The 15,454-nt window shown below is 47.0% G+C and overlaps 1 protein-coding gene across 1 annotated transcript in view; it reads left to right on the forward strand.

Annotated features, from left to right (window-relative positions):
* The first annotated feature begins 2,332 nt into the window (after window positions 1-2,332).
* The window catches only part of FAM227A (family with sequence similarity 227 member A), a 66,509-nt gene continuing 53,387 nt past the window's right edge, over window positions 2,333-15,454 (forward strand). Inside the window, exons 1-5 of the mRNA XM_034987239.1 lie at window positions 2,333-2,569; window positions 4,540-4,622; window positions 10,577-10,646; window positions 11,214-11,290; window positions 12,721-12,867. Coding sequence (XP_034843130.1) covers window positions 2,428-2,569; window positions 4,540-4,622; window positions 10,577-10,646; window positions 11,214-11,290; window positions 12,721-12,867 — 519 coding nt within the window. The 5' untranslated portion in view covers window positions 2,333-2,427. The remainder of the gene's footprint in view (window positions 2,570-4,539; window positions 4,623-10,576; window positions 10,647-11,213; window positions 11,291-12,720; window positions 12,868-15,454) is intronic.

Consider the following 15,454-nt stretch of genomic DNA (forward strand, 5'->3'; position numbering starts at 1 on the left):
TCGTTTTGTCCCCCATCCTTTTTCCCTCCCCGAGGAGTGACGGTAAAGGCTTATCATGTTTCAGAGAATACCTAAAAGGGTATGATGAAAAATTCCAAAGAGAACAGAGTGTGTATTTTAAACATTTCTTTTAAGAACCATAATAATAGCCAATTCTTCCATTCGGCATGAGTAAGAATGTTAAGCTAAAGCAAGAGGCTTCTTGACAGGGGCGCCTGGGTGGCTCAGTCATTAAGCGTCTGCCTTCGGCTCAGGTCATGGTCCCAGGGTCCTCGGGCTCCCTGCTCGGCGGGAAGCCTGCTTCTCCTTCTCTCGATCCCTCTGCTTGTGTTCCCTCTCTCTCTATGTCTCTCTCTGTCAAATAAATAAATAAAAATCTTTAAAAAAAAAGAAAAAGAGGCTTCTTGACAGAGTCGCCGTAAGCCTGCTTCTCAGAGAACATGCCATAGTCATGCTGGGGAGTGGGTGAGAGGAAAGTGAGAAGCCCTGCAATGCACCTGCCTCCTCCTTACCCTCTCCCCCTTGCCTACATAGCGAAAGGCTAGGAGCTAGAAGGAGGAAATAGTACTGACCTGGGCCTGGGACAGCCTTTCCTGCAATCCAGCTGACTTGGGACAGCCCCAAGCTTCTTCGGACTAGAAAGAAGTATGGTGAGTGAGTCTAAGATGGAATCAAATATTAGTGAGTGTACCTAATCCCTGCGAATTAACTTGCCTAATGGAGAAAGATGTGGAAGCAAATAATTCCAGTTCAGAATTATAAGTGCAGTAATGGGAGAGATGAAAGCAGAATCCCGAACTTCCCAGGGAAGGGGCAGTAACTAACGGCCTGGAGTAATTCAAGAAGGTTTTCCAGGGGCGCCTGGGTGGCTCAGTCGGTTAAGCGTCTGCCTTCGGCTCAGGTCATGATCCCGGAGTCCCGGATACGAGCCCCGCATCGGGCTCCCTGCTCTGCGGGAAGCATGCTTCTCCCTCTCCCACTCCCTCTGCTTGTGTTCCCTCTCTCTCTGTCTCTTCTCTGTCAAATAAATAAATAAAATATTAAAAAAAAAAAAAGGTTTTCCAAAAGAGGGGTGTCCGGGTGGCTCAGTTGGTTAAGCATCTGACTCTTGATCTCAGCTCAGGTCTTGATCTCAGGGGCCCGAGTTCAAGCCCTGGGTTGGGTTCCATGCTAGACGTGGTACCTACTTAAAAACAAAAAAACTGTTTATAAAAGAAGGTTTTCCCCAAAAGATATATCACGTGGGATGAGCGTGGAATAGAGGGAACAGCATGTGAAAAGGCATAGAGGCACAGAGAGCATAGCAGAGCAAGGACCAGGAGGAAGTTCAGGCGGGCAGGCCTACAGGATGTATGGCCGGGGAGAAGAGCCAGAGCAGAAAGCACGAGCACAAGGAGAGGAAAAGACAATGTGGTGAGCTCCTGGAGTAATTTTCCCACTAAACTACCTTTTCCCTCTCCTTCCATTACATATGAGCTTATTGAGGGCCGATCTGAGTCTTACTTCATTAGAACCAGGCCTGTGCCCCCGGGCTCCATCCATGGAAGAGCCACAGATGGTAGTATGAACTCCTGGCCAATAAGCAAGGACCCATGGAGAGCAGTCCAGCCAGAGTGTTCCGAAGCCAGGAGGAAGAGGAGTAAGGAGGCCAGTTTTCTGGGAGGGAGCAGGAAGCCTCAGGTAGATAAGGAGCCTCATGCTGAGGAGATAGACCCAGAGTCGCAGAGTCCTAGCATCTGAGAGCTGAAAAAGGGTGTTAGGAATCTAATCCAGATCTCTGACTTGGCAGATGAGTCTCAGAGAGATGGGGATTTGGTTTCCTTTCTAACTTGGAAACTGGTTTGCTGGGCGGCCTGGAGCCCTGGCCTTTTCATCACTCTCGTCTCCTTATTTTAAAAACTAGAACAATTTTCATGGGAAACAGGGCGGGGCAGGGGGAGCATCAACAGGAAAGGAAAAGTGTATATGTCTGAAATCCCTCAGAAGGGCTTGTCAGACGATGGCCTCCGTTCCCCATGGGGCACGCAGCAGGTGCCTTGCCATCAGCCCCGCTTTACCAGGTGAACGTGGTTGTGTTTTCTTTTCTTTTCTTTTTTTTTTTTTTAAAGATTTTATTTATTTATTTGACAGAGACACAGCGAGAGAAGGAACACAAGCAGGGGGAGTGGGAGAGGGAGAAGCAGGCTCCCCGCTGAGCAGGGAGCCCGATGCAGGGCTCGACCCCAGAACCCTGGGATCAGGACCTGAGCCGAAGGCAGACGCTTAACGACTGAGCCACCCAGGCACCCCGTGGTTGTGTTTTCTAAGACGTTCTATGTTATCTGTGATTTCCAGGAGGCTGGTGGAACAGAGAACAAGATTGGAGTAGGAAATGGGAGGCTCTTAAGTGGAAACTTACTGTTTTGTCCTTTTACAAGAAACTGGACAATGGCTTATTTCAGGAACATGGATGTCATCAATGTCACTGCCTTGCCAGTGGTGCCCGTGGATGAGCACCTGACCGTCTCCCTCGGGACACGGGATGCGGTGAAAAATGCCCTGAGGAAGAGTCTGGAGGACAACCCACCCTGTATCCTTCTTTGGTGCCGTCTACAATCCAGGCCAAATGCACCTGCCACAGAGGGGTAACCAGCGCCTGCGTCTGTGACTCGCACGATCAGCTCCTTTCCTTCTGTGCTCATTAAGTTTTTTCAGTTCGTTAAGCCCTACCTATCCTCTAAAAGAACCTGTGAGACTGTGACGGATTGTTTGATCTGAGTTTATTTTTCTAGGATAATCAGGGCCCCAGAGGAAGAAGTACAGGGAAACATTTGTTGAAAGAATGGGGAAGAAGATGAAAAAAAAAGCTCTTTTTTTTTTTTCCATCGTCTCATTCTTTCTCTTCTGTCTTCCAAAGAATTATAGATAGCAACTAAGAAGTCCCGGTGTAGCCCTCTGCCCCCAGATAGGTGAGCTGAAGACCCAACTTTGTTGTTGGTGTTCTCACTCCAGTTGACCTCGCCTCATCACCTGCCCCACCTTCTGCTTGGGCTCCGAGTTTGCCCTTTCTGGCATCCCCCCACCCCGCCCCCGCCCCCGCCCCAGGCTCTTCCAGCATCTGACTTCTCTAGCCCTGCTTTCATTGATCCACATCTCACTTCTGACTCTGCACTCTCTGCCAGGGACCCTCAGAAGCCCATCTCTGGAGGACCTTAGAGCTCATCCGGCAAATAACCCTCTCGGGTTATAAATAACCCCAGGTCGTCTCATCTCATCAAGAGCTCATTGACCTTCGAGTTCTGCTGCTGCATGTGTCCCTCTACATCCCCTCCCCTTCTGCACCTCTCAGGGACCCCTCTCGAGATGAGCACAAGCGATCCCATCAGGGTCTGCTTCAGGGACTCACTTTCCCAGGCCTTTTTCTAATGTCCCCTCTTTCTTCTTAATCCCTCACTCATCTCAACCTAACTAACCCATTTCACTTCCTGTGATTTGTCATGTCCCTCCTTGGCATCTTCATTTGTCAAGTATCCTCCATCTGTAAGAACCCTTGAGGGTAATGGAAATAAGAGTGAACCCTGCTTTATGTGGAGGCAGTGAGGAGTGATAGGATTATGGGGCTTCTATAGAAGATATATCCTAGACCAATTGAGGCCAAGACAGAAAGAAACGCAAGCACAGAGAGGGTAACAAGAGGGGCCCTTGAGCCGAGCAGAGATTTCAACAGTGATAAACAAGGTCAAGATACCCTCTGACCCAGTCATCCCTCACCTGAAAATCTCCCTTGAAGGAATAATCCAAAATACAGAAACAGCTCTCTATGTGCATCACGGCATTATTTTTAATTGTAAGAAATTATGAACAACTTAAATATTCAATAGCCATGAACAATTAAGTGCGTTAAGGTGCATTCTCCAAATGGATTCATAATGCCATTTAAAATATTACAAGGATTGGGGCACCTGGGTGGCTCAGTAGTTAAGTGTCTGCCTTTGGCTCAGGTCATGATCCCAGGGTCCTGGGATCAAGCCCCGCATTGGGCTCCCTGCTGGGCGGGAGGCCTGCTTCTCCCTCTCCTACTCCCCCTGCTTGTGTTCCCTCTCTCGTGTGTCTCTCTGTCAAATAAATAAATACAGTCTTTAAAAAAATATAAATATATAAAATATTATTAGGATTATTTAGCTTTATGGAAAATGATCATAGTAACGAGTGGAAGAGAAGTCAGAGTCCTAAAGTAGGCATTCACTGAGACGATAATTATGTAAAAAGGTATGTATATAAAAAATACTGGAAGGAAATCTCCCCAAATCCTAACAGAAGTTGTTAGTGTGGTAGCCTAATGGATGATTCCTTTTATATTTTCTAAGGTGTCTAGGATATGGTTAATTTTCATCTAGAATTCATAAAGCAACTCCTTTAAAACGCTAAAAGAAGTGTGAATGTTTGTAAAGAAAATAGTTAAGTAGAGAGACAGCTCAGAAAGAGAGTGAGCTAGGCTAGCCTGCCCCATGCCTGTGTGATCAGTACCCAGAGTGTTTCCTTAGCAGACCCCCCTCCCAGGCTGCCTTATTGGCTCCATACACCGGGTGAACCAAAGGATTGCTGAGCTCGATCTGAGTCCCAGCCTGTTGGCCAACAGCCTGGTGAGTTATGGGTGCTGAGACGAGGCTTCCCGGCAGGAAGGGCTCTGGGGGCTCCCCCATTTATTTGAAAGCACATTTGCACAATAGAGATCTCAAAGATATTTTATTACTTAGCAAACTTAATTTTTTTGGAGGAGTTTTAGGTCCACAGCAAAATTGAGCTGAAAGTACAGAGTTCCCATATACCCCTGTCCCAACACATGGGCAAGATCCCCATCACCACAGTGGTACATTTATTACAATTGATGAACCTGCATGGACACATCATTATCACCCCAAAGTTGTCATTTACATTAGGGTTCTCTCTTGGTGCTGTACATTCTGTGGGGAGAAATGTGTAATGACATATATTCACCTTTGTAGTATCGTACAGAAGAGTCTCACTGCCCTAAAAATCCTCTGTGCTCCTCCTCTTCACCCCCGCCGACTCCTCACCACACCTGAACTTTCTGCTCTTTCCATAGTTTTACCTTTTCAGAATGACCTAGAGTTAGAACCCTACAGTACTCTGGCTTCTTTCACTTAGTAATAGGCATTTAAGGTTCCGCCATATCTTTTCATGGCTTGATAGCTCATTTCTTTTTGGCACTGAATAATATTCCTTTCTCTGGATGCACCACAGTTTATTTACCTGTTCACCTCTTGTTTGCTTCCAAGTTTTGGCAATTACACCCAAGGCTGCTGTGAACATCTATGTGCAGGGTTTTGTGTGGACATATATTTTCAGTTCATTTGGGTAAATAATGAGGAGCGCGATTCCCGGACCATCTGGTAAGAGTATGTTGAGTTTTGTAGGAAAGCACCAAACTGTCTCCCAAAGTGGCTGCACCACTTTGCATTCCCAGCAGCCACAAATAAGAGCTCCTGTTGCTCCCCATCCTCACCAGCATTTGGTGTTGTCAGCAGGCTGGATCTTCACCATTCTAATCAGTATATAGCGATATCTCCTTGTTGTTTGAATTTGCAATTCTCTAATGACATGTGCTATTGAACATCTTTTCATATGCCTGCTTACCATCTGTCAATCTTCTTAGGTGGGGGTGCAAGTCTTTGCCCCATTTTTTGATTGAGTTGTTTGTTTTCTTATGGGTGGGTTTTAAGAATTGTTTGCATATTTTGGGGAACAGCCCTTTACCAGATGTGTCTTTTGCAAATATTTTCTGCCAGTTCACTCCGATTAAAGCTCCTAACCCCACCCCCCTTGGCAGCTTGCTTTCCACCAAGTCCCTCTGTCCCCGGGGCTCTGAGCTGGTGATTGTCTCCACAGGTTTCAGCTTCACCCTCTCCCCCAACTTTTCTAGCGCTGACTTTAGGGGTCAGTTCATCTCTTGAGTCCATCTTTTTGTTTTGTTTTAATTTAAATGGCAAGGGATGTATGTTTATTCTAAAATACTCAAACTGGGGCTCCTGGATGGCTCACTTGGTTGAATGTCCAAGGTCCAGGTCATGATCTCAGGGTCGTGTGATCGAGCCCCACATTAAGCTTGGCTCTCAGCGTGGAGTCTGTTTGGGATTCTCTCTCTCTCCCTCTTCCTGCACCCCTACCCCCTGCTCACACACTCTCTTTCTCTAAAAAATAAAAAATAATTTTTATTTATTTTTAAAGATTTTTTATTTATTTATTTGACACAGAGAGATACAGCGAGAGAGGGAACACAAGCAGGGGGAGTGGGAGAGGGAGAAGCAGGCTTCCCGCTGAGCAGGGAGCCCGATGCGGGGCTCGATCCCAGGACCCTGGGATCATGACCTGAGCCGAAGGCAGACGCTTAACGACTGAGCCACCCAGGCACCCCCCAAAAATAAATACTTTTTGAACAAATAAATAGATAAATAAATAACTCAAACCATCTACGAGTATATAAGTAAACTGTGAAAGTTATTTCACTCCCAGCCCTATTTTCCTCCTTAGAGGTGACCATAATTAATTGTTTGGTATGTATCCTTCCAGAAGTTTTTTTATACATTTAAAAATGTAGAACACATATATTTAGGGTTATTGTTTTCTTTTTTTAATGTGAGTAGGGTCATACCATAAATACTGTTTTTTAACCTGCTTTGGTTTTTTTTTTCTTATTCATTTACTTTTAGTTACTTTTAGCATAAATATCTCTTGGAGATTCTTCAAAGTCAGTACTGTTGACCTGCCCCATTCTTTTTGTGGCTGCATGATATTCTATACGTGGGATGTGGCATAATTAATTCAACTATTCCATTTTGCTAAATATTTGCGTGGTATTTTCATCAGAGTGAACGTGTGAATATTTCTGTATATGTATCTTGGGGTTCATTTGCAAGTATTTCTGCAGGGAGAGTCCTAGAATTGAAATTTCAGATTTTGGTAAATAGTCAAATTGTCTTTCACAGAGGTTAAGCTGTTGTTTACTCCTGCAGCAATGAGACCACTAGTTTCAGTCGCCCTCCCCCAGCAATTGAATTGTGACTAAAGGCAAAACACACACACACACGCTATTTGGAGGGATTGCATGGACATTAAGCAACCTTTTGTGTGCGTGTGCGCGTATCTGCGTGATTGCATGGACATTAAGCAACCTGTGACGTATCTGTGGGAGAGAGCAGAGCCCTAGAGGCACAGGATCCAGAGTGAGGTTGTCCAGCTTTAAATTCCTGCTCTGTTGTTTTCTCGCCTTGTGACATTAGGCAAATTATTTAACCTTTGTGAATCTCTTTTCTAGAAAATGAGGATAACAGTCATAAAGTATCTCCCTCACGGGGCTGTTGCAAGAACTAGAGGAGTTAAAACTCACAAAGACCCTTAAATCAGGGCAGAGAAGAGTGCCTGGCTCACAGGAGGGACATTCTATATGTACAAACGTGTAGGAGAAAAGTCTGGAAGGATACACACAGTCAATGGGGTCAGTTCTGGAAAGGGGGGTGGGATGGAAGGCAAGTAAAACCGTTTTTTACTCTAAATACTTCTGTAGTGTTTGGGTATTTTACAACAGAAATGTATTTGTATGTCAATTCTGTGTTTTTGGGGGTTTTTTTAATGATAATTTTAAAAAGCAGGAAAGAGAATATTTTGCTCCCAGAAGCAGGATCTGGTGGCTTTTCAAGATTGCCCAGCCTTGGCATATCTCCTCAGGTGCTCTCTGTTGCTAGTCAGAACCAGGAAGGGACTGGCCCGAGCAACCTTGGGTCCTCCTATGACCTGGAGGAAGGGACCCCTTGCCTGTCCTTCCTGTTCTCTGCCCAGGTAGCTGGTCAGCTCTGTCAGGTCTGCCTTCTGCCCCCGGAGCCCATCCCAGGCTACCCTGCCCAACCTCTGTTGGCTACAGTTCACCCTGCCCTCTATTCACCAGGCGTGACCACTTCTCCTGAGTCAGCACCTTGGCCAGACTGGTTTCTCCAGCCTCCATGCTGCCCTGCCGGCCGGCATCTAGCACGGAGCCTGGTGCGTAAGTGCTTTATAGATGCATACTAATAAATGAGTAAGCCCCAGATCCTCCTCCCTGCATCCCACATGACCATGTCCTATTTCTGTTCCCTCTTCCATGCCCTAAGTGTGGGTTTCCCTCATCTCTGGCCATGAACCTTGCTTAGCTCTCCTTTCCAGCCTTCCTCCCTTCTGCTCTCTGCCTGTAGCTCATTACTCTGGAGAGGCCTTCCCCGCATCCTCCACCCCAGGACTAGCGTAGGTGCTCCTCCTGGGCACACGTCTGGCATCCTGTCCCTCCCCACGGCAGCACCCATCACCTCATAATCACTGGCTTCTCCCCACTAATCCTCGAGCCCTTGGAAGGCAGGGATGGCAGTCACTGCTCACCACTGCATCCTTGACATGGGCATGGCGTTGGCCTTTAGCAGGTGCTCAGGAAATATTTGTGGAATGAATGATAATGGTTGCAAATTCTAGCTTCTCTCCTGTACTTCAGCCTCATATTCCCAGCTACCTGGAGCAATGACACTGAGACCTAACTGATCATCAGACTCCCCTGGGAGGTTTTTAAAAACTAAAAGTGACGGGTGCCTGGGTGGCTCAGTTGGTTAAGCATCTGCCTTTAGCTCGGGTCATGATCTTGGGGTCCTGGGATCAAGTCCTGCGTTGGGCTCCCTGCTCAGCCGGGGAGTCTGCTTCTCCCTCTTCCTCTGCCCTCCGCCCTACTCATGCTCCCTCTCTCTCTCTCTCATTCTCTCAAATAAATAAAATTAAAAAAAAAAAAAGACTAAAAGTGGGGCGCCTGGGTGGCTCAGTCGGTTAAGCGTCTGCCTTTGGCTCAGGTCATAATCCCAGGGTCCTGATCGAGCCCCACATCGGGCTCCTGGCTCAGCAAGGAGCCTGCTTCTCCCTCTCCCTCTGCCTCTCTCCCTGCTCATGCTCTCTGTCTCTGTATCTCCGTGTCTCAAATGAATAAATAAAATCTTTAAAAAAACAAACAAAAACTAAAAGTGAAAAGAGCATCACACAGGACTATGTGTTTTGTGCGCTCTCATTTGAACAGGATTTCTCTGGAAGGCTATGCAAGAACTAAGGGTGTTGGGGGGCCAGGGGGGTTAGGCGGGAGACTTTTGACTCTACTATTTGATTTTGTACCTTGTAAAACACTTACTTGTTTTTAAAATTTAAATAGAGAACTATTCAGGAGCCTTGGTAAATAAACAGTTCATGACCCAAGGCAGATGTCAGGAATGAGCTTCTCTAATGAACTGGTCTGTCTGAATAATTTCCCAGCCATGCTGGTCATCAGCCAAGTTTGGGAGTTGACTTCCCACTTGTAGGTATTACTGTCATCGCAAACGCAAACAGCCCCATGCTGGTCTCCTCATTTCCCCCTAAAACTTGCTTTTCTTCCAGTGTTCATCTATCCTGCCTGCTCTGTGTGCAAATCTTGTCCATCCTTCCAAGGCCCACACAATATTGGCCACGGTGGCATCCTGATAAGGCTCAGAGACATTGCTGTTTGCTACATTGGTGTATATCCATCCAATTCATTCATCATGCTTTCTCTTGAACTACTTTTTTTGGAGTAACAGCGTTGACAGCCTTACCAATGTGACCCCTTTCCCCATCTACATACACCCGCACACATGCCGATTTCGGGTACGGCGATGGGAAGCTGGAGGGGCATTTCACAGTGTATCAAGTGAAACAGATGCCTCATCATGTCCCCCAACACTCATGTCCCACCTCTTCTAGGCAGTCCTCTGTGACTGCTCCAACTTACACTACTCTCATTTGTTCGAATCCCAAACGCAGCAGTTTGGGACTTAATTGGCCCATGTATGCTGATGTGACTGTCCAAATAGATTGTAAATTCCTAACGGCAAGAGCACAGAGTCCTAATTCTTCATTAACTTTATTATCCAAGAACAGTGCTGGGCTTATGGTTGACAATCAGTATAACTTGTTGGGTCACTGACATTCTTTTTTTTTTTCCTTGTCTTTCCTCAAGAAGGGATTAGGGGTGGGGGGGAGTCAGATCAAGAGAAATCTCTTGAGAAGTCAAGGGTATGGTGATTAATAATAATAATAATTACCCTTTATTGAGCAGCTCATAGTAGCCTCTGTGCTAGAGTTTTAAGATGCATTCAACACTTTATATCTGATCCTTACAAGGACCCGAGAAGGTAGGTATCATTGCCCCCCTACAGAGAGTCTGAACAATAGCTTTTAACCTGCGGAGCTTGATTGGAACCCCATTCCAAATCCTGTACCCCTCAGAGGTGTAGATAAGAGGGGGCATAGCCAGGAGGAGGGGCAGTGTGAGAGAGGGCAGGGGTGGGGGAGTGTATTGGTGGTGACACTGCGGGGGTGAGGTCAGTGACACCAACGATCACTGAGGCCCTAGCACCTACAGGGAAGACAGCAAGATGTGCCACCGACTTTTCTCCAGGCCTTTTGCACACCAACAGGAGAAATGGCCTGGTCTCTGACCCCCATTCCCCTCCAAGATCTAATGAATCCTTAATGCCCCTTTTCTTTTTGGTTTTTGAAGGCAATTGAGAGATTCGAGTTGGAGAAGAAGGCTTTGAGAGAGAAAAGTCACGACGGCCCAGGAGACAGAGGCAAAAATCCTTTCTCATAGCCTTGCTGGTGTTTTTGTGGGGTTCAGCTTTCGTTAGTTTCTCAAATGCAATTAAGCAGGAATCCAGCGTTTCAGCTGGGGATGTTTTTGTCCTCCTCTGAAGGAGCCTCACGTCTGAGTTGCTAGCATTGGGCAAGTTAGGAGGAAAGGACAGCACACTTAGGGACGGCCTGCTATGTGGCGCACTGCTCCACAGCTCTTACTCGGACTCCCTTGTTAAATCTTCCTAATGTCCCCACCTGTGGGCTACGTGCCACTGAACCCAGTTTACAGATGAAGGAACAGCTTGTCTGCAGTGGGTCCTGGATTTGGGTCCCAGCCTGCCTTCACAGCCCATGCTCTGTCTGCTCCTCCTGGGGCAAGGAGTCTAACCCATCAGGAGGGGAATCTTAGTGAGTCAGCAGCGCAGGTGGGGTCCGGTGAGCCTACCAGTGTGGCCGGCATCTGGCAGCTCAGGCCCAGTGAAAAATCACAGCTATCATTACCGCACAACAGGGGACAGACCCCACGGTTACTCACATCCTGTTTCTCTTCCATTCTTCTGCAGACAAGAGTCAAAGCAAATCAGAGTATACTTGCAGAGGCTCAGAATCCAGGAATGTCAGATCTTTCATTTTTAAAAGGGTAAGGGATCTATTGCTGGGTCTCTTTCTGACTGGTTTCTGCTGGGCACGAAATTATATTTTAGTCCTGGGGAGGGCACGCTTGGCACCTGCCTGGTGATGGTGCAGGAAAACCTCAGGGTGCCCCTTTTTAGAGGATCTTAAGGTATCTTAATAACGCAGGAATTTCTCATACCACCCTCAAAAGGGTAGAATGAGGGGTGTTCCAGAGGTCATTTGTCTGTTTATTTGTAGAGCGTTCAAAGGTGATTCCTCTTAGAAACAGTAAGTTCAGAGTGGGCTCATGTGAGCCCTGGTGCTGCCCCGCTCCAAGAGACCCGTTCACACCATGGTGCACTTATGTCCTTCACTTGGATGCCGCAGGAAGCTGACAGTCAGGAGTAGGTCAATGGCCTGTCCAGCATCGTGCACCTGGCTGATGGGCAGAGCCCCCGCCAGCCGCCCATGGCCGGGCTGGCTTCTGCCTCTGCAGCAGCAATCTGGCCCCACCTCGAAGCCACCCCAGTGAAGATTCTCCCAAGCTGGCTCTTTCAACTACCCAGGTCATATATATTCAAACCTTTAAATGCCAGAGCACACAAAACCATCTGTTATTGTTACGTTTTCACTTCTCAGCCTAGGAAATTTCCACGCAGCAGAGAAAGCCCGATGCTCGAGAGTGGGTCAGAAGTGCCAGACTACCTCTGATGGGGGCTGAGCAGATGTGAATGCCCTGCCCAAGGTGGCCCAGCTAGTCAGTGGTGGCGCTGACCTCGGGCCCAGGTTGTCTGAGTCAGGGTCAGAGCAGTTCATCAGGGAGTTCTGCCGATGCCAAGGCCATAGCCCTGTTAGAAAGTCGCTCAGTCCCTCAGAACCTTTCCAGTACGTGCCTTGGGTGATGGTGATCGGTTTCCTCTTTCCAATTTTCTGTATTTTCACATTTTTGATAGTTATTATATTGCCTCTTTCTGAAATTATTTCTAAATAAATAAGCCTAAAAAGGAAGAAACTATATGCTCCAAATCATTAATAGTGGTAATATTATTTGGAGGTCATCAGTGAGTAGTTAATTAAACGATAGCACATCTCCTTAACAGGCTCTATTATCCGAAGCGATAAATTTGAAGACAGTGTAGCAATGTGGAAAATCTAAAGTGGAGAAAGCAGGGCCTAAAGAGTGTGTGTGTGTGTGTTTAGTGTTTATGTTTTGTAAAGTGAGTGAAGTTACACATATTTGTATACAGGTGCTCAGAGCCTAAAAGGGAGGATAGAAATAACACAAACAGGAATTTGGGAAGAGGTGCTGGGGTCATGAATGCACCCCCATTTTTTTTCTTCGATGTTTTCGAAGATGGTTATATTGTCTTCGTGACGGAAAAGGGAAGATATCCTAGTATTCGTTTTAAACTGTCAAATGACGGACCTCATTTCCATACTCTGCTTTTGTTTCAGAAAATAGCCCATAAAGATCTGCTGGTGGAGCTCTACCAGTACACACCGTCTAGCAGCCTTGCACCAAACAGGCTTCCAAACGGGGTGAACTTCTGTGACATGGTGGGCAACGTGGTCCGGGCTGAGAGAAACCCCCTTAGTGGCAAGGTAAGGAAAGACAGTGGGCAGTTCACTGGTACGCCCAGCTCCGTGAGGCCCGCTGTGGGCCCAGCTTTATAGCAACCCCTGTGGCAGGCACACGCACTGTCCCTGTTTTATACCCCAAGAAACAGAGTCCGCGTCACTACGTACGTCACCCAAGGCCACACAGTTTGCAAGTGACTGAACCGAGATTAGAACCCAAGCCCACACGTTACCTCCGAAACCTAGATTCTTCCTCCCAGAGGACTGGTTTCCAGACTGTCTTGATCAGGTATCCTAGCAGCAAGAAATTTTGAGCATGCGCCCTGAGGATGTATGTTTCTTTATATATGATATACATGCTCTGTTGTCAATAGCTACGTTGTATGTTAGTAATCTTAATTTCTTGTTTTTTTTTAAATTAGACATTAATTAGGGGCGCCTGGGTGGCTCAGTCGGGTAAGCATCTGCCTTCGGCTCAGGTCATGATCCCGGGGTCCTGGGATCGAGCCCCGCATCGGGCTCCCTGCTCAGCGGGGAGCCTGCTTCTCCCTCTCCCTCTGCCTGCTGCTCCCCCATGCTTGTGTTCTCTATCTCTCTGTGTGTCAAATAAATAAATAAAATCTTTATAAAAAAGAAGAAAGTACATAAATCAGACATTAATTAGAATTTTCCTCCCACACCCCTTGGTACCCCTTGGGGTGAATTACCACTTGGAGCGCAGTGCACTGGGTTCCTTAGGAAGCAGGGTGGGGGCATTCGGAGGCCCAGAACAGGTGTGAGACAGCACTGTCCACTCGGGGTGGGGAAGAGTGTAAGGAGGTGTGGGGAGGGGAGGAAGCCCAGGAAATGGTATCTGTAGCCCTACAGCTGTGCCTCAGTGCCCTTCACGATTGTTCACTAACTGGTGTGTCCCCTTGGCTCCTAACTAGTCACCCCACTGTTCCCGGGACCCAGCTTCTTAGTCTTAACTACCTGCGCTTCCCACTGGTGCTTCAAACCCCTCACTCCCCCATCTCTCTCTCCTCCTCCTCTCCCTCCCTCTGTCCCTCTGTCCCTCTCCCTCCCTCCTGTTCTCTCCCCGCCCTTCCTTCACCCCCTCCTCTCTTCTTCACCTGTTCTCCCTGCTGCCTTCTCTCCAGCGCTGCCTCTAAGTCAGTCCCATCTGTCTCCTTCCTCGGTGTCTGGCATTCAGACTTCCTAAGAGTGATGATCTGTTCAGGCCAGTCACTGCCCAGCATGGTGATGGTGTTTGCTGGAGTTCCAGTGCCTGGGTCCAGCGTGGGCTGCAGTCAGCAAGTGGACAGCTGCCTTTGACCAGGCAGTGGTGGCTCTGGGGTCCGGTACCTGATCCCCTGCTGTCCTCAGCCAGCGTGGAGGTGGAGGAGTGGCCGGCACTCAGAGCATCACATTTGCCCCAGACAATGTAAAAAGATGTTCCTTGCATGGTCATGTATGATAGCAAGGACCTGGAAAGTAGCTCTCTGGGCTCTAGTTTCTTCTATAAAATACGGATTGGAGCAGTCTCTGCCTAGAGGTGTCATTGTAAAATTAAATACCATAAGGATCTTATTTAAGGGTATAAAAAGCGCTTAGTGGGCGCCGGGGTGGCTCAGTCGATTAATCTTCCGACTCTTGGTTTCGGCTCAGGTCTTGATCTCTGGGTCCCGGGATGGAGCCCCTTGTCGGGCTCCACGCTCAGCGTGAGTCTGCTTGTCCCTCTGCATGCCTCACCCCCCACCCCGCTCACAAGCGCACACACACACCCTCTCTCTAAAATAAATAAATAAATCCTTTTAAAAAATGAAAAGCACTTGGCACAGTGCTTAGTAAGTCATGAGTTCCCAAAAAATGGTAGTGTCTATTATCAGCATTTTTAGAAATAGTTTAAGGATGATTAATAGAAGGCCAGCTCAGTCATTTTGGGTACATATATCATGGACTACTTAGCCATTGAAACGAGTGTTTATAAAAAGTGTATTTTGCTATGCTGTGATGTTAAATGAAAAATATCAGTATATAAAACTCTACAATATGATGTTCCATAAGTACACACACGGGAAAATCTGGGGATGAAACCATACATAGATATTACCAATGTTCGCTGAGTGATAAGGCTATAGCTCTTTCTTCCTCCCTTTTCTGTACTTTAAAAAGAAGAAAGGGGCGCCCGGCTGGCTCAGTCAGAAGAGCATGCGAGTCTTGATCTTGGGGTCGTGAGTTCAAATCCCACAAGAGGCGTAGAGATTACTTAAATAAATAACAAACTTTTAAAATAAAGAAATAAATAGAAGAAAGACTTGAGAACAAATAGATTGTATGTTTCATGGATCTGCTGTCCCTGCGTGACCTTCCTGCCCCCTGGTACAACCACACGCACTCATGTTCCATCTGCAAGGTGGCTAGCCCCAAGGACAGTGACCACTGTTATTTAATGTCCCATTTTGGAGGGCCCATGGGGAATGTTCTCCTTAATCCCCCAGAAAACCTGTGCATCTCCTGGCATGCTTTTCGTCTTATAACTAATGCTTCTAACTAATGCTTTTCTTTAGCTCCCAGGAAACTCAAGGCAATTTGTGTCTTACAGTTATTTTTATTTTATTTTTTTAAAGAT

Source organism: Mirounga leonina, unplaced genomic scaffold (assembly GCF_011800145.1).
Source record: "Mirounga leonina isolate KUSES-001 unplaced genomic scaffold, KU_Mleo_1.0 Mir_418, whole genome shotgun sequence".
Lineage (NCBI taxonomy): Eukaryota > Metazoa > Chordata > Mammalia > Carnivora > Phocidae > Mirounga > Mirounga leonina.